Consider the following 27,646-nt stretch of genomic DNA (forward strand, 5'->3'; position numbering starts at 1 on the left):
CCTGACGTAAAGTAGATGCTCCGGGTTGCTCACGAGACACACAATGGATGACTCATTTAATTCAGTTACCCTTCTGTGGCAGATGGGGAACTTAAAAAACTTTGTTTAGATTTGTTTTCTGTGTGTAAATGTTTTCTCTGTATGTATGTGTGTACCACCTGTGTACCTGGTATCTGCAGATGTCAGAAGGCCCCAGATTTCCTGGAACTCCAGTTTGGATGATTGTGAGCCACCACCTGAATGCTGGGGTCTGATTCCAGGTCCTCTGGAAGAGCAGTCATTATTCCTAAACCATCTCCAGTTCCAGGGAACCTTGAAGACATTTTTTTAAATATTACTTTTGCTTATGTGTATATACATGTGTATGTGGGGTATGTGCTTGCATTAGTGCAGGTCCCCGCATAGGCCGGAAGAGGGCCAGAAATAGGATCCTTAGAAATTAAATTCAGTTCATTGTAAGCTACTCACCATGGTTGTTGGAGTCTGAACTCTTGGTCCTTTTTAAGAGCGGTACACTCTTTCTAGCTGTATGGGAGACTTTTTGCTCTGGTTATATATAGTTTGGCCATCAGACCTGACTGAGATGTTGATACTGAAATTACAATTAGAAATGCTGGCTATAATTATAAGAAAATAATTATCTTTTTATGAAAACGATTTCCACTTAAAACTTAATATTTCCTTACTGCTCTCTTAATCTCAACTAGTTTATAGTGCAAAAATCGAAGTTGATAGACTGGGACTTAGAAATTTAGTCAAAAAAAATTTGGTTTTCAGAGTGAGTTAATTGTAAGGGTTACCTTGTTTTTTCACATTTACCAAGAGATTTGGGAGCTGAGGTTCCTACAGCTGTGGTAAATCTACTTAATGCAGATGCAGCCTGGCACACCTAAGACTGTACAGAGTAATTCACAAGCCTGGATCTTGTGCAGTGTGACAAGTTAATGTTGCTGTGGGTACTTTTAATTTCTAAATCTCCCGATTTGCATTTAAACGAACCAACCTAACATTTCATTAACATAACCTTGCTGTTTAAAAAATTGGCTGTAGACTAGCATCCCAAGGATAGAAAAGCTTTGGAAAAGACATATTTTAGGAATGATGTGACCATTGTATTGTAAATGAACTTGTAATGTCTTGTGAGCAGGTATATGGCTCTTTTCACAAAGAGGCAGTCTGCCAACAGTCAGCTCCCTTGGGTTCTGTTGGAACTGTGCAGTCTTTCCTTTCTTGCTTTTTCCTTCATATAGGTTGCTAGACAGGCAATTGAATCATTCTGAATTTGTAGCGATATTTTGTATTAAATACAGAAATCACTATTTTTAAGATAACGAAGACCAAATAATTAACTACACTTTAACTTTTTATTCATTCCACTAAGTATAATTCTTCCTGGAAAAACTTAAGCTTGCTGTTTTTTTTTTTTTTTTTTATTTTTTTTTTATTAAGGTTGGCCAGCTCTAGCAGATTTTATAATAGATTTTGGAAAGGAGTTCTCTGTAAGTTAATTGGAAAACTAGAAGCTGCCAAGAGCCTTAAAAGTTATTTTAGCTATTCTAAACAATACCATTAATTGTAAATAACCAGGAGAATATGATTAAGACGAAGGCAGGAACTCTTTCTTGGTAGGATTGTATTTTCAAACAGGTTGCATAAATTCAGTTCAGCTCACATGGCTGTGCCTTGTACAGAGTACTTTGCTAGCATCTTATGGAGTATAAAAATGTGTAAGTATTGCTGCCTTTAGATTAGCCACTGAGCTATCTCCCCAGCCCCCTGCCTTTAAATTTAAAACATGAAATTTATAATAAACTTGAGAAAATTAAGTTTAATAAAACAATTCAAAGTTTGTTGAGATAACATAAATCAATGGGTCTCTTTTTTTTTTAAAGATTTATTTATTTATTATATATAAGTACACTGTAGCTGTCTTCAGATACACCAGAAGAGGGCATCAGATCTCTTTACAGATGGTTGTGAGCCACCATGTGGTTGCTGGGAATTGAACTCATGACCTCTGGAAGAGCGGTCGGACGCTCTTAACCGCTGAGCCATCTCTCCAGCCCAAATCAATGGGTCTCTTAAGCTGTGGGTCTTGACCTCTTTAGGGTTGCATATCCTGCATATCAGATATTTACATTAAGGTTCATAACAATAGCAAAATTATAGATATGAAGTAGCAACAGAAATAATTTTATGGTTATTTGTGTTACAGTACAGTTCCGCAGCATGAAGAGCTGTATTGCAGGTTGCAGCACTGAGAAAGTTGAGAACACGGACAGTGACAGACCTGCTGCTGCAGATACCGAGCACAGCCCTTGCTTACAGTTGAGCTGGATCTTACTGTCCATTGGCCACTCTGTACTGTGCTGAGAGGCACTACCCGTGCAGGCTAGTAGAGGAGAAAAAGTCATCAGTGGTTTTACTTAGATGTGAACCTTACTGCAATAACAACCTGCCAAGGAAGATCTGCCCTCTTGTGTAATAGTGGTGTGACTGTTATGGGGGTAACCAGTCATTTTCTACGAGGATATGAGGCCTACTCCACAGGAGGAAACCCATGTGCAGTACTGTAAACTTGGTCAAAAATGTGAGTTGGGAAGTCATAGACACTAATGAGGAACTTATTACAGTTTAGTTAGATTGATGTAGTGTTAATTAAGTGTCTTTAAAATGTCTTTGTTTGGGGGCTGGAGAGATGACTTAATGATTAAGAATGCATATTACTCTGGCAGAGAAACCACGTTTGGTTCCCACACCCAAGTCAGGCAGCTGACATGCATCTCCAGCTCAGGGGATCCGAAGCCCCTGGCTTCAAAGGTGCATACAGAAGGGGTTTGTAGGAAGAAGGGTTGGCAGGGATGGAGAGTAAAAATAAGTAGAATGCATTTTATACATATATGAACATTTTAAAGAACAAACTTAATAATAAAAAGAACACTTTATTTATAGGGCTCAAAGGATGTAGAATATGAAATTTAGCGTCTTTAAAATAAGAAATATATTTTCATTTTATAATTTTATGTGTATGAGTGTTTTGAAGACTTAGATTTTTCAAAGCTTATTTCAAATGCTTCAACCTCCCTTCTAGCCCACTGACCAAAGGTAGGGAGGAAGATGGTTAATAGGACAAGGGGGTTGTGGTCCTGTTGAGAAGTATCTCCAGTCTTCGTTGTCAGGAAGAATGTCAGCAGTCCAGTCCAATAGCAAGCACCAGACATGAGTAAGTAGCAGAGCTTAACCTGGCAGAGACCTTACTGCCCTGGCGAGTTGGCATGAGTCTGTGGACATGGCAAGAGTGAGGTGGTATACAGTGCTGCAGGCGTAGCAGTGCAAGTGCATCCTCTCACTTCTGTGGGGTTATATTTATATTCTTTCTAAACGTTTATCACATGCCCTTTCAGGCGTCTGTTCCAGCAAAACTTCATGCCCTCTCATGTGTGCTTCAGCAAAACACCCTCTCACAAGACAGCTTCCAGAAAAACATCACATCACACAACCGAGTTTCCAAAGAAACCAGAAATTTCCACTTCAGTGTTTGCTATATGTGTATCACATACATGGAGTACCTGGGTGTAGGCTTAGATTTTCAAAGCCTTCTTTAATAAGGATTCTTAAACACTTCGACCCTGATCCTAGCCCACCATCCAAAGGTAGGGAGAGAAGATGATAAACAGGACAGGGGATGTGGACCTGTTTAGAAGGAGTTCTTTGGGCGAATCCAATCTCTGTGTCTTGGGACACCAGCAGTCCAGTTCAGTAGTGTCAGGTTACCAACCGTCTAGTTCAAAGGAGTTACCAAACACAGATCAGCAAGGGCAGCACATCCAGGCCTCTGCTGAAGTGGCAGGAGTCAGTGGGAGTGACTGGGACCAGCTGGATGCCATGCCATTCTTCTGCCTCAACAAAGGGAAGATCAGTGAGACCCACAAAGAGTTGCACAGCTACCTGTGCAAGCCCCCGCCACTGTCCATGAATTAAACTCTCCATCATATGTCTTGTCATGTGTCTTGCCTCAGCAAAATATCATGTTTTTGCATCACGTGACACAACCAGAAATTTCCACTTCATATCCCCCTTTTTGTTTAAAAATTGTTTTTCCCTAACATTAACAGTCTACACACAATAAAAATAGTTATAAGAACCATAAAACTAGAACTTTGATTCAAATTTTAAATAAACAACTTATGTACAATATAGTCTAACAAATCAACCTTAAATTTCTATTAATATACAGTAAGTCAAACAAAACAACCTTAAATTCTTACCAATATACAATAATGCAAACAAAACCTTAAATTTCTAGTCGTGTACAACAAAAACAAAGTTCCTATTAGTATACAATGATTCAAACAAAACAACCGTAAATTTCTATCAGTATATAATAATTCAAAGAAAGCAGTCTTAAATTTAATATTGTAATAAAAACAAAGTAACTTTAAATTTCTATTAGTATACAATAATTCAGATAAACAACCATAAATTTCTATCAACGTACAATAATGTAAATAATGTAAACCTACCATCCTAGGTGATAACAACTGTGACACTTAAGGGGATTGGGATGATGGTCTTCTTATGATTGCTTCTTGCTGAATTGGGTTGAAGAATTCCTGTTTGGAGCCCAAGGGGCAAAGTGATTACTCTCCAGCACAGATGGTGCAGCTTGGTCTTCATGTGGGCCCCAAACTCCTCAAGTGGGAGCTGTCCCAAAAGCTGTTGCCTGTACATGGGATATGTTCTACTTGGGCTGCCTTGTCTGGCCTCGATGGGAAAGAATGCTTCTCGCCTCACAGAGACTTGAAGTGACAGGGTTGGGGGGATACCCAGGAGGACTTGTCCACACACACAGAGGAGAAGGGAATGGGGGAAAGATTGTGGAAGGAGGTTTCCAGAAGGGGGAACAATGCAGGATGTAAAGTGAATAAGTAAAAAAAATAAACAAAAAATTAAAAAATAGTTAATAATTGGAAAAAAAAGTTAATAAAGGGGGAAAAAAAAATCTAGCTGTAGCATTTGTTGCCCAGCCTCTGTTTAGTCTCTATGTGATTGTTTGGGCTAGCCCTTTTGAAGTTGATGTGCATACATATTGGGGGGGACCAGCAGGACTATTTTTTCTTTTTTCCCCCCGGAGCTGGGGACTGAACCTAGGGCCTTGCACTCGCTAGGCAAGTGCTCTACCGCTGAGCTAAATCCCCAACCCCAACAGGACTATTATTATTACTATTATAACAATATTATTTCTTTGGCTTGTTGCTGGTGATGGAAATTCTTTAAACCTCTTCCATTAATATATTTTTCATGAAATTTTGAGGCTTGTAACATTTCCTATTAATAATTGGTCAATTTCATCATTTCCTTGAGCTAATAATGTACCTGACAAACCTGTATTGAGACCAAATAAGAATAATATAGAATGGATGATTTCTACTTCTTTTGTATACATAATGAGGCTAATTCTGAGTTATCAGGTACAAATTCAGCAGTCTGTATATGCATATGTCTCTTTCTGCTTATAGAGAATCAGTGATTATGTTAAGAGATTCAGGATAATCTAATTATATCATAAAGATTTCATATAATTCTAGCGTTTGAACTAAGGTATATGGACTTTTTTGAGTACCTTGCTCATTTTGTCTGATTTATAACCTGCCATCTCCATCTTGTTTTCATCTGTATAGAATGTTGATGCCTCTGAAATTAGTGTTCTCTTTGTAATATGTGGAAGAATCCAATTAGTTGTTTTTTCTTTTTATGAACTGTATACATTTGCTTTTTGGATATTTGCTATTAATTTTACCTAAGTAATTACTACAAACTCTTTGCTAATCTTCATTGATCACCCATAATGACGTAATCAGCATTTGTAAGAGATACTACAATTTTGGCTGGACAATTGGTGTAATCTTTCTCTACCTTTTATAATTAACTCAGAAATGTTTTGTATGTATGTCTTAAATTTTTGTATTTTGTTTATGAGCTAAAAAAAATCCATTCCATAATACTGTCTTCTCGTTGCATAATGAGCCCAGTAGGAGAATGAATTGAAGGTAAAATGACCAAAATATAAGCAAGTTTAGAATCACTTTGATTACATATGTATCTTGTAGTCTTTGTTCTAAAAGAATTAATTCTTTTTATGCTTTAGCTGTTAGAGATCTTGGACTGTTTTTTTTTTTTTTTTTTTGGTTCTTTTTTTCGGAGCTGGGGACCGAACCCAGGGCCTTGCGCTTCCTAGGCAAGCGCTCTACCACTGAGCTAAATCCCCAACCCCGAGATCTTGGACTGTTTAAATTGGAATCTCCTTGTCTTGTTTGAAGCAAATGACAACTCATATGTACTTAATCTAAGTGTAGGCCTCAGCCAGTTAATGACTCCCTTTAAATTTTGAAAATTGTTAAGTGTTTTTTTTTTTTTTTTTTTCCGGAGCTGGGGACCGAACCCAGGGCCTTGCGCTTGCTAGGCAAGCGCTCTACCACTGAGCTAAATCCCCAATTCCTGTTAAGTGTTTTTAATTGGTCTCTATGGATCTGTACCTTTTGTAGTGGATATTTATTTATTTAAATTTTTTTTTTTTGTTGATTGCTTTTATAACCTAAATAATGAAATGAGTCTCCTCTTTGTATTTTTTCTGGAGCAATTCATAACACCCAGAATTCTTGTTTTTTTTTTTTTATCTCTTTTTTTTTTTTTTTTTTTATTAACTTGAGTATTTCTTATATACATTTCGAGTGTTATTCCCTTTCCCGGTTTCCGGGCAAACATCCCCCTCCCCCCTCCCCTTCCTTATGGGTGTTCCCCTCCCCACCCTCCCCCCATTGCCGCCCTCCCCCCAACAGTCTAGTTCACTGGAACACCCAGAATTCTTTGTGTTACCTTAAACATATTCTTTAAAACATCTTTATCAGAATCAGTCAACAGAATGTCATCCATATAGTGATAAATGATAGATAAGGAAATTGCTTACAAAATACTGACATAAAGGTGGGTTATTTAACATTCCCTGTGGAAATACTTCCCAGTGTTACCTCTCTAGTGAATGAGAATTATTCAGAGTAGGTACTGAGAAGGCAAAACTTTTCCTATCCTGCTCATGCAAGCGTATTGTGAAAAAGCAATCTTTCCAGTTAGTTATTTTTCTAGGCCATGGCTTTGGCCTGTAAAAAGATTGTAAAGGGGGGCTGGGGATTTAGCTCAGTGGTAGAGCGCTTGCCTAGGAAGCACAAGGCCCTGGGTTCGATCCCCAGCTCCGGAAAAAAAGAACCCCCCCCCCCCCCCAAAAAAAAAAAAAGATTGTAAAGGAAATCCAGGCTGTAAAGGACCCATTGGTTGAATTACCTTGTTAATTGCTTTTAAATCTGTTATCCTCCTCCATTTTCCTAGTGTCTTTTTTATATCAAACACAGGGGGAGTCCATGGGCAGGTTGACTCTTCTGTGTTGAGCCTCCAGCTGGTCTTTGCCAGTTGTTCAAGTGCCTGCAATTTTCCTTTTGTTATGGGCTACTGATCTTGCCATACAGATCTGTTTGAAAACCATTTTAGGGGCAGGGCTTTTGGTATGTCAGCAGTGTCCCTTTTTATAAATTTATAAATTTGATTCCTGTAATCCTGTTTTTGGATCATGGGCACAATTTGTGACTTTTTCTTTAAATTTTTATTTATTTTGTGTATGTGAGTACATGTCACTGTCTTCAGACACACCAGAAGAGGGCATCGGATCCCATTACAGATGGTTGTGAGCCACCGTGTAGTTGTTGGGAATTGAACTCAAGACCTCTGGAAGAGCAGTCAGTGCTCTTAACCACTGAGCCATCTCTCCAGCCCCCGATTTTTTTTTTTTTTTGGATCACCTGTATTAATCCCTTCCCTAGGAACATCTACCGTATCACACTTAATTTCTTCATGTCCCTTAAATTTCAAGAATATTAATTTGTGTGCCCTATTGCTATAAAGGATCCAAAGATCCCTATCCCATAAATTTATGGGTATGTCATAAATTTATGGGTGTGTCCCATAAATTTCAACTTCCCTGTTTGCCCTTCTGTTCCTACACAGTTAATCTATCAGACACTTTGACTTATTCCTGATAATTTACCAATTCCTATAAACTGTGTGTAAACCTTCTGAAGTAGCCAATCTGGATTCTAAGACAACTAACATTAGCTTCTGTATCTACCAAGCCTTCAATGTCATTGCCATTAATTTACACCATTAATTTTGGTCTCTGATCATTAACAATTGTTTGCCAGAACACACATTTTTCTGTACTTAAAAAGCTCCTATCCTTTCTACTAGAGTAGCCTTGCCCTTAATGTAAGAAGGGCATCAGTTTGCATCCTCTTTCTCACATATGCCATGATTCTAATTTATTCCTTGCTATCCCCATCTACTTACCGTACCTGGATGCACAATAAGTCCTTGAGAAGTTAATCCTCTGCTTCTCAGGATTATGCCCACTGTTCCTGAAGGTAAAGGACCATAGAAACCAGTGGGTAACTTGTAACATTCAGCTCTTGGGGATAGGGAAAGAGGCATATCTATGACCAGATCCAAACTGCACTCCCTTCTGTAGCATGAATAAGATCAGAAATACTTAGTTTTGGTTTTCTTTCCTGCTTGGCACTTTCTAGCTGACCAAAAGAAGACAGCTTGCATTGTTTACTGCGGGACCTCAAGCTGACAGGGCCCCTCTGTTCATTTCCTGAGGGCAGGAGATTACCTCTTGTGTCCCTCTTGCACTGGCAATCCTTTGGCCAGTGTTTGCCCTTACCAAAGTAGCTACAACACCCAGGAAACCTTGTGGTTCATAACAACCAGAACTTTCTTGTTCTCGTCTATGAACACCATGTTCTTTAGAGTCAATGTACCTGCTATTTTGAGCTCTGAATCTTCTGACCTTACAATCTCTTTGGAAATGGCCAAACTCACCATAATTAAAGCATCAGGTATTGATTTCTAAGACGTCTAGCTATTTGTTGCCCTATGATATTAGCATGATGCTCCTGAAAACCAATACCAGTTGCTTCTCTTATCCATTTGTCTACTGGGACTCCTCATGCTTTCAGTGGTCTGATTGCTCTCTTACATTCAGTATTCATGTTTTTCAAAGGCCAGTATTTCTATCAATACTGTCTGGTTTCAGAGTCTGATAAGGCCTTTATTTACAGCTGGACCCAATCTCTGTAAGAAATTGGTGAATTCTTCTGCAGGTTCATGTATAAATAAATAAAGCTTCATAAATAAAGTAGATCCCCACCCCCTTCTGCTCCTCAATCATATCACAGTTTGTCTTTAGTTAACATTCATCCTTCTTGCTATGTTCCTTTGTTCTATTTTGTGGCTTTGCACCTCCATCACAACAACCATTGTAATTGTTCAGCTTATAGAACAGCTGAGACCAATCCCTTCCAATCTTGGGGGATAACCCTATTCTGCATAGCCCAAGTATTTAACATTTCTTTAAGTATTGGAGGGTGCAAGCTATATAATACCATAGCTTCTTTAAATCTAGCATTTCTGATGGATGCTAGGTCATCTCATTATAGGCAACATCATTTGCAGGCATGTGCTTTACAAAGACTGGGAAGGCTGAAGGTGCCTGTGTTGGCCTGAGCAAATCCTCTGGTGGTGTACTCTGCTGAACACTGTCCTGTGGTGCCTGTATTGTCTCCTGCAACTCCAGGCTCCTAGCTTCACAGAGGTGCTCTGGGCACTTCCAGCGAAAGTGCATGGAGCAGGCAAGGCAGCACTTTACCTTCCTGCCTGTTTAGCTTCCCTTTTACATTGTGCAGTACATTCCTGGTCTCAGACATCAAGCTGTTGTGTTCCCACTGGCTTTTTGCTTCCCAACATTTTCGCCTCTATTCACAAACTCTCTAAGTGCTTAGTCAACTCTGCAATCTTCTCTAACATTAGATTAAAAGAGTATATATGAAAACCGGGGGTGGGGGGGGGTGTCAAAAAACTCCCTCCTGGAACAAGGTAGGAGACCACTGATCGGCTTTAGCTGCTATTTTGCCAACCTCCTTAAAGAACATTGCTACCCCTCATAACCTGACCTGACATTCGAAGGATTACCCATTATGTCTAAGTCGCGTTGAGTGCTACCTGTAGGCTTAGAGTTTTCAAAATCTACTAATAAGGGTTCTCAGACGATTCTACCCGCCTTCTAGACTACGGTCCAAAGGTCCAAAGATGGTAAGTAGGACGGGGGACGCAGACCTGTTTAGAGTAGTTTGTCAGGGTACCAGCAGTCCAGCTCACAGGTCACCAACACTTCAGTTTGTATGTCTGGCTTCTCTTAAATTCAGATCATTTGAAGTAACTCTGTGATCATTGCTTTGACTCGATCATTTGGGCACAAGCTTTTGAGTTGGTCTTTTCTGTAGGTCTGTCTGTCCATTCTCTCACTTGGGGAGGCCAGGTGTCATTTTGATTTATTGCTGTGTTTATAGTTTGTCAGTTACATTTTTGAAAGTAGCAGAGCCTTAACTTTTTCAATGGAGCTGGACTTTAACACACGGGAAGCTCTGGGGCTCTGAAGTCTTAGAACCAGGAAAGCAAAAACATGCAGAAGACTTTCTGTCGTTTTTTTGGGTAGCGTTTCATTCTGTAGCTAAAGCTGTATTCAACTCAGTGTCTGGGATGGCCTTGAGATGGTCTTCCTGCCTCAACCAAGTGTTGACATTATAGGCATAGACCACTATTTCCATGTTAAAATAATTTAATTTGGGGGCTGGAGCACTTGTTGCTTTTCCAGAAGATTTTGTTTTGGTTTCTGGTACACACATGGCAGCTCATTCAGTTTTAGGAAATCTGATGGTCTCTTCTGGCTTTATAGACACTCTGTATGTGTGTGGTACACATACATACCCGAAGGCAAAATAAAGCATAAAAATAAACCTTAAATTAATTTCACTGTAGGTGTGGTGGAGCAAGGCCTTTAATCCCAGCATGGCAGGGGCAGAGGGGCAGGGGCAGAGGGGCAGGGGGGCAGGGGGGTAGAGGGGCAGAGGGGCAAAGAGGCAGGTAGATCTGTGTGAGTTCCGGGCCAGCCAAGGCTTTGTAGTGAGACTCTGTCTCAAGTAAAATAAAACCTGAAACACTGAAGCTTCTTTTCTTTTTGTTTTCCCTGTATCTAGAAAGGTTTTTTATATCAGAAAAATATTAAAAGGATCTCTTTGGGAAAATGAGTTAGTGTCAGTGGTAGAGCAACTGCCTACATGCGTCAGTCTCTGGGTTCAATTCCAAGTACAACCACCCTGCCCCTCAAAAGTGAGTTGTGTTATGCTTTCTCAGTAACTACGAATTGCTAAATGCCCAGCTGGGTTTACTTTCCTTAATCACAGGGTCTAGTCCTCTAATCCTGAAAGGTTCTCTTGTTTGTATTGGTGCAGTCTTTTTGAAATGCCAGGAGATTAGGATCCACAGGGCAAATAATTTCCTCTGAACTGTCTTATCTGTGACATTTGATGACATTTGCTTGAACTGTTAGTGGTCTTTAACGACCTAGACCATCCCATCTCTTAAAGATTACTGACTTGTGTTTACCGGTTTAGTGGACAAATTCCTTTAAAGACCCAAAGTATGTAGGCCAGGCATAATATAAGTATAGGGACAGATCAGCTGGAAACCGTGTTTTGTGTTGTCAGATTAGGCAATTTACTTCTTGTTTTTCAGTTGCTATTATGTGATTCAATGTTTTATTGATGCTTGGATAATTGAACTGAAATGCCGAAAATTTGGAAATTTAACCTGAGTTACTATGCTTATTATAAATTCAGAATCCATTTTAAAATTTTATATCTTTGGTTTTCTTGACCTTTTCTTAATTTTGTGGAACATATCTTACTGTCACTCTGGTATTTACTTAGCATTAGATTGAAGTTATTTAGTTTTGTGATGTACTATAAAAGTGGTTTTGTTTTTTTTTTTCATTAATTTTTTTTTAAAAAGAAATACTTTACTTACAAGTCTTTGGGGGATGAGTATCTTGTTATATTAGGACACTTTGTATCTGAGAGATGGATAATGCAGAGTCCTGTAGAAACAGGCCTTGGCTCTCTTATTCTTTTTTTTTTTTTTTAATTATTTAATGTATATGAATACTCTGTAGCTGTCTTCAGGCACACCAGAAGAGGGCATCAGATCCCATTACAGATGGTTGTGAGCCACCATGTGGTTGCTGGGATTTGAACTCAGGACCTCTGGAAGAGCAGTCAGTGCTCTTAACCACTGAGCCATCTCTCCAGCCCTTTCATTAATTTTTAATTATGTGTATGTGTGTGTGTTTATGTACATGTGAGTGTGCGTACCCACCAAGGCCAGAGGTGTCAGATGCAAGGAGTTAGAGTGCAATTGTGAGCTGACTGGTGTGGGTGCTGGTGATTGAACCTGGTGATTGAATCCTTTAGAAGAGTAGTCTCTACTCCTAACTGCTGAGCCTTTCCTATAGGCCCAGAGGGATGCTTTATCCTTCATAGTACATCATGTCAAGAGATAGAGTTTATCTTTTGTTTCTGATGTTAGCTTGATAACTTGGCTAAGGGTATGTGTTCCATGCTTTTTTTTGGAATAAAGTTAGTGCTTTCTTCGTCATAAATAATTTGGGTTTCTATGAAACCATATAGTTGTTTAGTATTTCAGTTAGCTCCCATCTACTTGATTTAGTTTTTTTTTTTTTTTTTTTTTTTAGATCTTTAAAAATTATTTTAAACCAGGGCAGTCTTTTAATATCAGCAGAGGCATGGGTCTGGGTGGGTTTCTGATTTTGAGGTCAGCCTGATTTACATAACAAGTTCTAGGCCAGCCAGGCCTACATGGTGAGAATTTAAATTCTCCCAGTTTAAATTGTGTGTGTAGTGTGTGAGTGTGTGTGTGTGTGTGTGTGTGTTTTGTGTGTGTGTGTAGTGTATGTGTGTTTTGTGTATGTGTGTGTGTAGTGTGTGAGTGTGTGTTTTGTGTATGTGTGTGTGTAGTGTATGTGTGTGTGGGGTGTGTGTGTATTGTATGTGTGTATGTGTGTGTGGGTGTGTGTAGTGTGTGTTGTGTGTGTGTGTGTAGTGTAGTGTATGTGTGTGTGGGGGTTGTGTGTGTAGTGTGTGTTGTGTGTGTAGTGTATGTGTGTGTGGGGTGTGTGTATTGTGTGTGTGTTGTGTGTGTGTAGTGTATGTGTGTGTGGGTGTGTAATGTGTGAGTGTGTGTGTACCTGTGCACAAGTACATGTGTCAGTGGTTGTGTGCATATGGTTGCAGAGGCGTTGGATCTGCCTGGACTGGGGTCCTTTGTAGGAGTAGGAGTAGGAGTAGTAAGTGTTCTTAACTGTGGAACTGTTTTTCCAGTCCCATGCTTCGTGTTCTTGATTCTTACGTGAATCATTTATTTGCTATGGGTGTTCCTATATGGTGCCTTCCCCTTTTCTTAACTTTAAACTTGTTTTGAATTTTGTGACATCCTAGAATGGCCTTTAATTTGTGATCTATCTTCCTAAGTCTTTTGAGTGCTGGGACTAACAGGGTAAGCTATATTCTTGGCCTAAATGGTGTCTTATTTAAATATATTATCCTATATTTATTAGATCTTTTGTTTGGAAGAATATTTTCCTTAATTCATATTAAGATGAACTGTACCATCTGATGGATCATAATCTGTTTTATCTAATTAAATCTGTAGAAATCTTTTCGAAAAAGGTGCTGGTTGGTAGTCTTCCCGTGTAATGAGACAAGGTCAAAGTAGTTAAGATGATTTAGTGAGCTCTCGGATTCTGTTGTCCTCATTATATTATGTAAAGAGTTTAATTTTGTTAATTATGAAAATAGCCTTTTTTCCCGAATAGTTATGAAGTTCTATAATATTAGAAAACAGAGTTAATGAAAAGAAAAATGTTAATACTACTTTTAATAGGTTATTTCCAACTTTTAGACTTTGTTAATATTTTGGTAGATGCTTTTCAGCTCCCCCTTTACGTTTATACTTCTGCAGTCGGTAGCATGCATTTTTGAACATTTTTCATATATTTTGTAAAATGTTGCTAATTTTTAATTGTGGCCCCCCAATCTTTAATTTTGGTACCCCCTACGCCCCCTAAATAGGGTTTCATTTTCTTAGGACCAGACTGGCCTGGAACTCACTATGCAGACTTGGAATTACAAGATTCTTCTTCAGTCTATTGAGTGGATGGGATTATAGCCATGAACCACTGTGCACAGCTCCCTAGTTCCCTCTGGCATTTTTTCCCCCTTGTGTGATAGGGCCTCACTCCATAGCTCAGACTGGTCTTGAATTTACCTCATATTTCCCCAATTCATTCTTCTGAGGATTTGGGATTACTGGCGTGCTACACCATACTTAGCTTCGTCTACCCCATTTAAAACTTTTTTATTTAAGCTTATTATTGTTTACATGATAGCTATGTGTACGTACCTTCCATGTCATGTTTGTGGAAAGCAGAGGACATTTTGGAACAGGTACTCTCCTACCCTTATTTGAGTCCCAGGGATATCTGCTTAGTAGCCATCTTTAGACTAACCACCCTTGCATATTTCTTTTTTCTTTTTTGATACATAGTCTCAAGTGTAACTAAGGTTGGCCATAAATTTACAGTAGTTCTTTGGCCCCTATCTTCCCAGATGCTGGGATTACATGTGTGAACCACCACATGCTCAAATTAATCTGAAATCCTAGGTTCAAATGACTTTCATGCCACAGTTTACGGTGTACTTGAAAATACTGGCAGACACTACTATACCAAATGAAAAATTTTCTTTTCAAAAACAGTGTTTTGTTATGTAGACCTTTGTAAATAGCTAGGAAATATACTGTGCAGTCTAGACTGGCCTTGAGCTCATGCCAGTCCCTCTGCCTCAACCTTTTTCTAGTGCTGAGATTACAGGCGTGGATCACAGCGCTCTAAGACCTATATCTATTTTCTCATAAACATGATGACTGTACTCCTGTATTTCTTTTATCTATAAACTCAAAAATTTAGATTGGAATTTATTTATCATTTTTGAAAGATTTGTTTTTATTTTTATTTTATATATATGAATGCTTTGCCTGCATGTATGTATGTGTACCATGTGTGTGCCCAGTGGCCACCGAGGCCAGAAAAAGGCATCAAATTGGCTAGAGCTGGAGTTACTTGTAGGAGTCATATGGGATCTATAAACAAATTCTGGGTTCTTCGGAAGAGCAGCCAATGTTTTTAACTGCTGAGCCATTTCATTAATAGATTGAGATTCCCTCCCTCCTTTTCTTTCTCCCTCTCTTCCTCCCTCCCTCCCTCCCTTCTCCCTTCCTATAGGGTCTCACTATGTAGCCCTGGCTGTCCTGAAACTTACTATGTAGACCAGGCTGGTCTTGACTTCAGAGATTTACTAGCTTCTGCCTCCCGAGTTCTGGGCTTAAAGGTGTGTTCCACCATACTCGTGTGCATTGAAATTTTTCTTTTTTAGTTTATTCTTATTTTGTGTGCATTGGTGTTTTGCTTGCATGTATGCCTGTGTTAGGGTGTTAGATCACCTGGAACTGGAGTTATAGATAGTTGTGAACTATCACATGGGTCCTGGAAACTGAACCTGGGGTCCTCTGGAAGAGCAGACAGTGCTCTTAACTATTGAGTCATCTCTGCAGTCAGGATTGAGATTTCTTAATCTATAGTGAATTTGTATTGGGAAAATTTTGTCAAGATCGTCTCTTCATGTAACACAAAATTGCCACGTGTAAGAACTCATTTCAGGTTACAGTTACCTCCTCTTGTGAATGCTGCTTTACTGATAAAGTCTTCGTGAGCTTTATAATATATTTCATGTTTCCGTTTGATGTCGGCCTGACTTTGGGTTTTTGTTTATCTCTTAGAAATGACTGCCGTCCACACAGGCAACATAAACTTCAAATGGGACCCCAAAAGTCTAGAGATTAGAACTCTGGCTGTTGAAAGACTGTTGGAGCCTCTTGTTACACAGGTAAGAATCTGGAAACGCAAATGCACAGTTGTAACGTTCTTTAGCAGTAGGCCTGGCTAACACACCACAACCCAGGTTATTTAGCTCAGAGTCTTGAGTTGATTGAGTCTCACTCAAGTCTTCGAGTTGGTTGAGTTTTAGTTAGTTTGACAGTACTTAGTTATTTTGACTCCACTACTAATTGAATACTGGTACATATCTTTATTTAATTCTTTTTATTATTGCAAATGAGACAGGTTTTATATTACCGAGACTGGCCTCAACCTCCTTAGTAAATGAGGGTAGACTTGAACTCTCCTGATCCCCGTTTCCACCTCTTGAATGCCACTTGGATTAAAGTCATGTGCTATCGTGCCTGCCTTTGTTTAATTCTTTAGACTATATATGGCTCCCTTTTCTGAAATCTTACTGCTGATAGTAAAGGTTATTGATATTATATAGTACAAATTTCCAAGTAAACTTTACCCCCCATCAGACAGAAAGTTCAAGAAAGGTGGGACTTGATGGTTTAGGTTCTCCACTCATCTCAGTGCACCTTTGTTAAGTAGGATTAGTTGGCAGTAATCAGTCTGAGGGTGTAGACTTGGTATATTCTGTTACAGATTCATGCATCATAGTGTGGTGACATTTATTACCTCAGCAGCTGTGTATTTTTACTCTTTTGGCATAGTTAATATATGTGTATATTTATATGTGAGAAGAGAGAGAAAACAAGAATGGCATTTTCAGTCTTTAAAAAACTTGCCTTCCAAGTCATAAACTAATATTCTATGTCTATATGTAGATGTATGGGGGTTAGTAGAATATTTGCTTTCTTGAACCCTGTACTGTATTTTCAGGTCTTGTGTTTGGCAGATTTAAACTAAAACAAATCTTTAATCATCTTCAACCTACAGATCATCTGGCATATTAAACTTATTAATAATGGCTAATGTTCTGGAACTTTTAAGCATCATCCCAGTAGGCTTTTATGGGTAGTCTTTCTGTTCTTTATTAAGGACCTTTACTAACCAATGCTAAGATTTGTATTAATAAACTTGAACAGACTTCAGAATAAGTTGTCTGAAAACATTTTGCAGACTAGTAACAATGACAGAATGTAGTCTTCTGGTAAAGCTGAATTTATTGTCCAGCCATTTCTGAAATACATTGTCTACAAAAATGACATTTCACTTATCCCTAATCATGTGAGGTCTCTCTAAAAACTTAATGATTTCTTAAGAACTTAAAGTATGCATTACGTTTCTTATCTTACATGTTAAACAAATTATTTTGGAAACGAAATATAGCACAATCTTTAGAATTGTGTTCTTTCATGTTTAGTGAGATCTCTGATTGCTGCCGAACTTATTTATGAACTCAGGCTCGCTATCTTTAAAGATACTAGTCTGCTGGTTTTCATTTTTAATGATTATATTTTTTTAAAATTAAACTTCTAGGTGACAACCCTGGTAAACACCAATAGTAAAGGACCCTCTAATAAAAAGAGAGGCCGTTCTAAGAAGGCCCATGTTTTGGCTGCATCTGTTGAACAAGCAACTGAGAATTTCTTGGAAAAGGGGGACAAAATAGCAAAAGAGAGTCAGTTTCTTAAGGAGGAGCTTGTGGCTGCTGTGGACGATGTTCGAAAACAAGGTAGGTCAATATATGAAGAGGGACGTTTTCCTAGAAATTGGGTAAAATTTTAAATGTACATTTATTTATATGTGTACGCGTGTCTGTGTTTCTATTTGTGGGTGCCATAGCGTGTATCTGGAAGTCAGAGGACAACTGTGGGGGTTCCCCCTCATCTCCCTCCCATTTGAGTCCTAGGAATTGAACTCTAGTTATCAAGTGTAGCAGCAACTGCCATTACTCGCCAAGCCATCTCACTGGCCCTAATTGGCTTCTTTCTCATGGGTTATTAACCAGGGGAAAGTTGGCTGCTGGGCCATGAGAACACTTTGGAAGTTGTGCAGCAAAGAGGTGACGTCTACTGCTGATAGCCAACACCATACTTTTGCCAAGCATATGAATGAACTACTTTGGAAACATAGATATTTACATTCAAAATTCTCTAGAAGGTCTTTAGTGGTCTGAAGCCCAACCTAACTTGTTTTAGGTTAGCCATTAAAGAATTGCTTATCTAAGGAATGCCTAGTTGGTATCTATGGAAATACTTGGATCCTTAAGTGACTATAAGATGTGTTTGTTCTGGATCAATGTTGACTACTTTTGATTATATAGGGTTTCTAGGTGTTTTTTGTTTCTTTTTTTTTTTTTTTTGTAAAAGGCTAGCTAGTATTTTAGTTTTACTAGCCATAGAGTCTCTGTTGAAGCTATTTAGTCATGCTGTTGAATTTGGAAAGCAGCTATGGAGAATGTACACAAATGTGCAAGATGTGATATGATAAAACTTAAAAAAGCAGAAGTATGCTCTTTTGATATACAAAATATAGTTTGCTAATTCCTAATCTAAGATTCTCCTACACTGTTAAAAATACAAGCTTTCAAAGAAATATTTGTTTATGTGAGTTTCAAGTCAGATTTCTGTGTTTGGGGTTTGTGTGTGCCCTGTGCTTTCTGTGCAACCATGATTTTTTTCTTTTAGGATTTATTTATTTTATGTATGGATGATCTATCTGCATGTATACCTGCGTGCCAGAAGAGGGCATCAGATCCCATTACAGATGGTTGTGAGCTACCATGTGGTTGCTAGGAATTGAACTCAGGACCTAGAAGAGTATCACGTACTCATAACTGCTGAGCCATTTCTCCAGTTCCAATGAAACCATAATAATGAATGCATACCATTTTGTAGCATTTGTATGAACATTTGGGTACCTTAAAACACCACCATATGCTATAAGTGTACAAGTGTATAAGAAACATCCACAATTGTAAAACTCAGGTCCATTTTCTTTCAAGGTAATAAATGAGCCTACTGTGGGAACTGGTTGTCAGTTTCCTAGCATCTAAACGCTGTGGTCTAGGGACACATTATAATGACAGTCTGCTTACACTAAGTGCTGAGCCTAATACGGCTGAAGCACATTGGTGCTTCTTCTATGTGCTCTTTCGTGTTTAGGGGGCACACATCCACATGCCCAATCTTTGATTAGGTCAATCTTAGCTTCAAGTGTTTTCTTTCTAATTCATATTAATAATTAAGTAGATTGCACTCCCCACCCCCTTTCCAGTCTCTAGTAGGACAGTTTATTTTGTAGTCTGGTGGTCTTTTCTGTAGTACCTAACATGGTACCTGGTTCGTGATAGATAGGCATGTGTTTTAGGATAATTAGCTATTTCTTAAAGAGTATAGTGTGAGAAAGAAAAGTTCTTTCTCACAATTAGAATCATAGAAAGCTGATACAGTGCACAGTGTATCACCCCTTCAGGGTTTGTAGTATATTCTTGGGGTTATGTAGCTGTGGTTGCTGCGTTACATCCAGAGCATTTCTGTTACCCCCAAAGACACCTTGTACCCATCATAAGTCACTGATGTCTTTTGCACACAGTAGGGTCTTGCTACCTACCTTAGGCTTGCCCAGGACACTGGGTCATTTTGGCTGTTTCCCAAATGTTTGGATTATAAGTGTGTGCTATCATGATACATATTTCAATAGTTCACAAGGAGGAGGGCTGCCTCGGGTTATCTTAAGTATTTTTATGAGTCCTTGAATAGTAAGAGTTCTGACTAAAAAAAGAAAGCACCTAGCTGGCTTAGGGGATATTTAACAGACAGATGAGTTGGTTTAAATGATTAGAAAATGAGAAGTTTAAAAAACAGGACCAGTGCTATTAAATTAGAAGCAAAGGGATGAGGAATAGTTTTTGTATTAGTTGCTTTGTTTTGTTGCTCTAAGAAAATACCTGGCAAATGCAACTTAAGAAGTTGTTTTGTCTCGAGGTTGCAGGGATTCATACATACCATCCAGCATGGTGAAGAAGGTAGAAAGGTAGGAAGAGTAGGCACCTTTGCACCTCCAGACAGGAAGCAGAGAGTTATGAATACTTGTGCCTAGCTAGCTTGTTTTCTCCTTTCAATTCAGTCCAGTATCCCGCCCATTAGATAGTATTGTCCACATTTAGGGTAGGTCTTTCTCAGTTAACATAATCTAGACATAGACATGCTCAGAAAATTGTTTCCATGATAACTCTAAATCTGAAGAAGATGACAGTCAAGGTAACTACTAGACACACATTGGAATAGGATTTTATTTGAGGGTGGTTGTGGGGGCTTGCCTGTAATCTTACTCTCAGATAGCATGGGTAGGAAGATTGAGAGTCATACCTGGGTTATATAGTCAAACCTTATCTTAAAAACAATAATTGGGCTATAGTCAGCATTTGGCTTTCAAAAGCTGGTGGTAGGGACTCACTCTAGCACGAGTGACTTCTTCCCTGCTACTCATGTTCTTGTCTGAGTAAACACTCAAAGCTGCAGACTCACTCCTTTATTTATATCATTCTGCACTGCTTCAACACTCACTTCAGTAAATAGGCCAAGAAGCTAGCATGAGCTACCCAATGAGACACTGTCTGAGGTGGGGGAAACACCAACAAAACCAGAAAGAAAATAGAAGAGGGTTCAGTTAAGCATATGATTAGGTAAAAGTGAATCTTCTAGGAAGGGTAGATGTTGGGGAAAAAACAAAATAGAGTCAGTTGGTTGATTATGTGTGTTCTTCTGATGGGGAAGATGCTCTTCTTGTAGAGTCTTAGTTTCTTTATTGCTGTGCAGACACCATGACCAGGACAGTGTACAGAAGGAAGAGTTTATTGGTGCTTACAGTTTCAGAGTTAGTTAGAGTCCATGTTGATTCTGGTGGGGAGTGTGGTAGCAGGCAGATGTGGTGCTAGAGCAGTAGCTGAGACCTTTCTGACAAGCATGAAGCAGAGGGACACTGGGGATAGTGTGGGGTTTGAAACCTCCAGCCTATCCCCAGGGACACGCCTCATCCATGCCTCCTAATCCTTCTTGAACAGTTCCACCAACTGGGGGGGCGGCGCAAACATTCAAATATATGAGCTTATGGCTGCAATTCTCATTCAGACAACTGCAGGTAGAGAAGTTGTTTTTACTGCTTCATTGTAGAATAGAACTTAAAATCAGGACACATGGGCATGAAGTGTAAGTTAATAATATGAATATAGAAAGAATGATGAGCACATAGACAGCAGGTTAGAAATCTTCCTTAAGTGTTAACACATCCATTGGAGCGTTAAAGGGAGAAGAAAGGGGGGGGGGGGCTGTCGTCCAGGAAAGCAGGAGCACATGCAAGTCATACTGGGGAAATGTTGAGGGCATTTACTGTAGGAGAACATTAATGGAGTACTGCTGACAGGAAAGGTTAGGAGAGTGTCTGAGGTTTGGCTCAAATCATAGAGCACACACAAGGTCCTGGGTTTGATCTCAGAAAATATCCTTCCTCTAAAAGGTCTAGAAAATTATTATTTCCTGTGGGTTATTGTTTTCGTTTTGTTTTCAAAACCAGGCTGGCCTTTAGCTTACCTTAGTTTCAGCCTCAGCTAGAGCTAAGGATGTGCTTTCAGCATCCATAGGTGCCATTTAAGAGTGGTTTGGAATGGCAGGTGTGGAATGAAGGACTCTTAGGGAATGATGTACATCAAGTGACTGACATAGGGCTCATCCCTCGGGAAGCAGCTCCTTCCACTATTGGCTTGGGTATGTTTATAAAGCTTTTCTTAGTTTAGCCAGAATGTCTCTTTAAGTTTCTTATGTTAAGTTCTACCATCTGGGCAGCATAGAACATTGGGACAGGCGGTGCTCGTGGGAATTAGTCCCTGGGATTTGGTACCGGAAGGTTCGAGAGGTTGAAAGATAGGAGATAGTTTAGAGGCAGGACCCTGAGTCTGGACACCATTGTCACTGCTGTGTGCTAATGGGAATGGAGGGAATAAGTTGACAAGCCGGTTAACTCTTGTTCAGATAACTGTTCCTTTTAATATGATTAAATTAAAGGATGTGGTACATGAAATACTTATTTTTCTTGTAACCTGAGTCAAGTTAGGAACGTGTTGAGGTAGTGGGCACTAAGAACTGAGGCAAATTATTGAAGTTCAAAGTACTTGTTCTAGGTGCTTAGGATGTAGCCGAGGCGGTCGAGTGCTGGCCTAGCTTGGAACTCAGGCTCTGATCTCAGCTTCCATACAGCCAGGCAGAAGTGGCATCCCCTGAACTCTCAGTGCCCAGTAGGTGGAGGCAGGAAGTTCTGGGTCATCCTTAGATACATAGTGAATTCACAGCCAGCCTAAAGTACATCCTGTTATATGACACTCTGGGAGGCCGGTGGGGAGGGAAAGTGGTGGGAACCTTATCTCAGGGTAGAGCCAATTGAATTCAGTTGAGCCAGTTTTTAGTCGAATTAACATTGCTTGACAATGTTAATGTCTAGTAATTTCATTATCAGTTGTCAATTAATTGCTTTATTTTACTTTTTTTTTGAAATAATTATATTCACTGGAAATTATAAAGATAGCAGAGAGGCCCAGCGTATCCTTCATCTAGCTTCTCACTTGTTTACATCTTTTGGAACTATGTATAATGGTGCAGTTTCACAATCAGGACACTAACACTGGTTCAGTGTGTATATATAGCTCTGTTCTTTGTATTATATCTGTAGATTTTATATAACTACTATTGTAGTCAAGATTCAAGAAATTAGTTCTTTTTCTTGAAGATCTAATTTGGTACTCATTCATTTACCTCTTCTCTGTTGTTGTGTTTTTTTTTTTTTGTTTTTTGTTTTTTTTCTTTTTTCTTTTTTTCTTTTTTTTGGAGCTGGGGACCGAACCCAGGGCCTTGCGCTTGCTAGGCAAGTGCTCTACCACTGAGCTAAATCCCCAGCCCCTTCTCTGTTGTTTTAAGGATGTTATGTTCAAGTGGTTGTTTAAACCTTTAATTGCTACTCCCTGACATGGTTATAACTTATCCATGCATGGGAAAGTACAGATGCCTCTTGTAAAAATCCTCAACACTTTTTGTTTTGATTATAAAGGTTTTATTTTTTAATTATGTATGTATATATGTGTTTGTATATGTCTGTATTTCTATGTGGGTGGGGGGGGGACGACGGGTGTCTCAGTGCACTTGCAAGCCAGAAGAGGATGTTGGCTACTCTGGAGCTAGAATTAGGGCAGTTTTGAGCTGACCAGTATGAGTGTTGGTAACTAAAATTGGGCCATCTGCTAGAGCAGTCTGCAGTCTTAACTATTGAACCATTGCTCCAGCCTCTTAACAACCCCCCACCCCAGTAAAACTTTAATTTTGATTAAGTCTAATGTATTAAGTCTACCACACCATTTATGGATCTAAATTCTTAACTAAGTTTAAGCTCATGAAGATTTTTATGTTTTCTTTTAAAAACTTTATCATTTTATTTATCTCTCTGTGTAGCACTGACTGTCCTGGAACTTACTATGTAGACCAGGCTGACTTTCAACTCACAGATTGCCCCTGCTGGGATTAAAGCTAACTGGCCACTATGCCCAGTTACTTGTGTATTTTTAAATTATGTATTTAAATCTGAATTGTTTTGGGTTGTGATTTTTTTTTTTTTTTTAACAGTTGTGTTCAGGTCACCTTCTCCTTCTGCTACTATTGCCTATGGAGAACCCAGTTATTTCAGCATTTTAAAAAATGTTGTCTTTTCTTCAGTTGAATTAATTAATTTTGCACATTTGTTAGCAGTCTATTGGTTGTATGGGTGAAGTTACATCTGAGTTCTGTGTTTCCTTCCATTGATTTACGGGTCTTCATTTTCCTTCTGCCAATTCTACACAGCTTTGATTATAGAACTATTGCTTTTTCTTTTTCTTTCTTTTTCTTTCTTTTTTTTTTTTTTTTAAACTTTCTATAACAGAACAAGAAGCAGCTTAAGAGAGGAAAGTTTTATTTTGCCTCATGGTTCCTGAGGTAGACTACATCATGGTGGGCGAGGTGAGGCAGATGGACCATTCAAAGCTGTGGTGGTGGTTTCTGACATCTGGGCAGATCAGGAAACAGATGAGTGCTGGGCAAAAGCTACTTTCCTGCATTCCCCTGGACTCCGTTCAGCCCTGGACTCCAGCCAGTGAGAGGGTCCCACCTACAGGCAGTGTGCCTGCCTACCACTTCCCTTATCTCAGAGACGCTCCTTAGGTGATTCCAAACTAGTCAGACACAGGTGGCTGCTGCCACATTAGCAATTATGCTTTAGAACAGAGGCTCCCACGTTTATGAATTCTGAGTTATTTAGCCATTGTAGTTTTTCAGCTTTCTATGTAAGTATTTTGAGGACGATTGATACTTTTCTAAATTGACTGTTCCAACCCACAGAAAAGGTATTCCTTGTTTTGTTTTGATTTCTTTTGTCAGTATTAAGCATGAATTCTCTATATATTTAGATTTAAATGTGGGCATCGCATTTAAAATTCTTAAATTTTTTTTGTACAATTTTTACTTTATTTGTGTTGGTGTTTTGTCTGTATGTATGTTTGTGCACCTTTTGCAAGCTTGATGTTGTAGAGGTTCGAAGAGGGCATTATTAGATCCCCTGAAACTGGAATTACCTATGGCATTGAGCTGGTAAGTGGGTACTAGGAATCTAACCTGGGTCCTGAGGAAGAGCAGCCAGTGTTTCCATCCAATGAGCCATTTCTCCAACTCTTAAAATTCTTTAAAAAACTCAGTATGTCCTGGGGATCAAACATCGTTTATCAGGTTTGGCAGCAGATGCCTCTACTAGCTGGGTTAACAATTATAAGTAATACTGTAAGTTCCTTTAGTTTTATTTCTTGTCAAAATCTTGGCTACATATAAACACATTACTTATTTTTAATTCTAGCTTTTTAATATTTTAATAATATATTTTTAAAGTTTAACACCAATTATAGGCATTTAATTAAAGAGTTATTTACTGTTAACTTTGTAGTGCTGGAAACTGAACCGTGGAGCCTGGTACATGCTAAGCCAGCCAGGACTCTTCTGGAGCCACATCTCTACTTGGGAGCTATCCTGCTCCTCCAGCCACACCCTTTCGTTGCATTATCTTCCTCTCACGTTACTGTGCATATATCTCACAGGCAAGTGGGTGCCTGCAGAAGTCAGAGTTGTTGGATCGCCTAGAGATGCAGTTGTGTGCTTTTGGGGGCTGCCTAATGATGGTACCACGTTACAAATTTGGGTCTTCTGAAAGTCCTGCCAATTGTTTTTAATTGCAGAGCCATTTCCCTAGCTCCAAGCGAAATAATATATGTATTTTTAAAAATGTCTTGATTTTGTGTGTGTGTGTGTGTGTGTGTGTGTGTGTGTGTGTGTGTGTGTGTGTAAGAGTGTGTGTGTGTATGTGTAAGAGATGTACCCCTGCAATGGTGCACATGTAGAGAGCAGAGGACAATTTGCAAGAGTTGTCTCACTTTCTTAGGGATTGAGTTTAGGTCCTTAGGCTTGATGGCAAGTTCCTGTATCTCTGAGCCATTTCTCTGGCCTAGTGTTTTAATTGTATTCATTTTTTATTTTATAAAGTGTTTTCTGTGTATGGGTCTTTTGCCTGCATGTGTTTGTTGTATACCATACGTGTCTGGTGCCTGTGAAGGCTGGAGAAGGGTATCAGATCCACTGGACAAGTTAGGGTTGTTGTGAGTTGCTGTGTGGTGCTGGGAATTGAACCTAGGTCCTCTCGAAGAGCAGCCAGCGCTTTGACCCACTGAGCTGTATTCAGCTTGGGGGCAGATTTAAATATTTATATATTCTTTTACCTCCCAATTTCGGATATTTGGTTTACCTCTGTTTTCATGGACTTTGTGTACGTGTACTAGACAAGTTGCCCACAATAAGACATTTATCTTAGTTAGGTCGTCAGCAGAACGTCTTTTCTTCCTCAGTGTCTATAACTAGCCCAGTTTGACTCATGCTCAGTCTGGAATAGGTTTTCTGTTGGCAGAGGACAGTGAATCAAATCTGGATACATTTTACCCCACACATAAGATATTGGGGGAGAGCTCTCTAGAGGATCATGTATACTCCATGAAGGTCTTGATAATAGGGACTAGGATATTCCCACTAGATTTTTTTTTTTGTTAGTGTAAAATATTTCCTTTAAAAAAAATTTGTTCCGGAGTGGGAGAGATGGCTTAGAGGTCAAGAACTTCTGCTGCCTTCCATGTGCATATACACTGAAATAAAATGACAGAAATAATTTTTTAAAAACTTGTTCTTTCGAAGCTGGGCTGTAGCTCAGTGGTTAAATGTTTTCTTAGCATGCATAGGATCCTGAATTTGATCCCTACAGCAAGGGGAAAATTATCCTATTTGGTGGTGGTAGATACTGAAATTTTTATTGCTGTATTTGAAATGTCCTAGTACATGTCAGTACTCTAGGGTAGCACTGGTTATCTATAAGCATTAGTTTTCTTTTGTTGGTTTGTTGAAGCCTTTGTTTTTCTTACTAATTGCAATTCTACCAGTTTTTTTTAAAATAAATGTGTGTGTGTGTGTGTGTGTGTGTGTGTGTGTGTGTGTGTGTGTGTGTGTGTTTGAATCAGGGACTGCTGGCCTTGAGTCTACTATGTGTACAAAGCTGACCATCTTCCCTCTCCTTCTGAGCCTTGTCTTTAAACTTGTGCACCACCATGCTTGACTGAAATAACCGTGACTATCAACCACAAACAAATACTTCTGCATGTATATTGTAGTTTTCCTGGTGAACTTCAGGCGAAGATCTTGATAACCTAATTCAGCCTTTTCTCCAGTATCTAAGAAACTGTAGTGTGAACCTTAAATGTCTGCTCCAAATGGCTAGAAGGTGAAGAGGGGTCATTTAGTGGGTCTAGAGAATGCTTTAATATTTTGGCTTACATGCTCCTCCCTTCGTGTCTGCCTTTAAGAAGTAAATGTCTTAAGGTTTTGGGGGAACTTCTTAAGTTCTGACATTTGGGTCAGTATTCCATTTTAGATAAACTTCGGTAATGAAGCCATGCATTGTAGAGATAAAATTCCAAGTTATTGAAAGTATCCAGAATTGCTCTAAGTATCAATCTTTTATATATAGTCTTTACAGTTCCTCCCTCCCTACTCCTGCTTCTCTCTTTCTGAGAACAGGATCTTACTAGCTCAAGCTGGCTTTGAACTATGTAGTCTTAATTCTTGATTCTCTTCCTTCTCCTGAATTGTGAAATAGCAGGCATGTACCATGTTCTAGACTACTGAGCCCTTTTATGTAAAACATAACTGAATAATGTCAGAGCAAGACATTTTTTCTGCAAAAGTTCAGGACTTTGTAAGCACAGTTGTTTTGTGAACTTCTTTAATGGCTTAATTATCTCCAGGTATTTTTATGTAAACTCAGGAACATTCAGTTTTACAATCTGACTAAACTGGTGGTCTTTTTACAGCATTCCACAGAGGATGAATAATGAGAGCTTTTGTAATTTTAGTACAGCTTAAATGATTTGTAGTGAGTGAGTGTATAGGGGCTCTGTTTTGTTTGGGGAGTGTGTATGTGTGCCTGTGCATGATGATTGTTAGGGTTGATGTTGGATGTCTTTCTTGATTGCTTTCCAACTGAGGTAGGGTCGTCCTGAACCCGGAGCTTGCCAGTCCGACTAGTGCAGCAAGCTCGTGTGCAAGGAGGATTCCCTATCTCTGCCAAGACATGTAGGTGCTGGCTGTCAGTGAGGAATACCTCAGGGTTTCGTTTGTT

The 27,646-nt window shown here is 39.1% G+C and overlaps 1 protein-coding gene across 4 annotated transcripts in view; it reads left to right on the plus strand.

Annotated features, from left to right (window-relative positions):
* Positions 1–27,646, plus strand: part of Ctnna1 (catenin alpha 1) — a 132,766-nt gene that overhangs the window by 17,392 nt on the left and 87,728 nt on the right. For all 4 annotated transcript variants that reach the window (XM_087592882.1, XM_087592883.1, XM_087592884.1 and 1 more), the window contains exons 2-3: positions 15,856–15,962; positions 17,402–17,597. In XM_087592882.1, the coding sequence (XP_087449008.1) occupies positions 15,858–15,962; positions 17,402–17,597 (301 nt within the window). In that variant the 5' untranslated portion in view covers positions 15,856–15,857. The remainder of the gene's footprint in view (positions 1–15,855; positions 15,963–17,401; positions 17,598–27,646) is intronic.

Source organism: Rattus norvegicus, chromosome 18, assembly GCF_021556685.1.
Source record: "Rattus norvegicus strain SHRSP/BbbUtx chromosome 18, alternate assembly SHRSP_T2T, whole genome shotgun sequence".
Classification (NCBI taxonomy): Eukaryota; Metazoa; Chordata; class Mammalia; order Rodentia; family Muridae; genus Rattus; species Rattus norvegicus.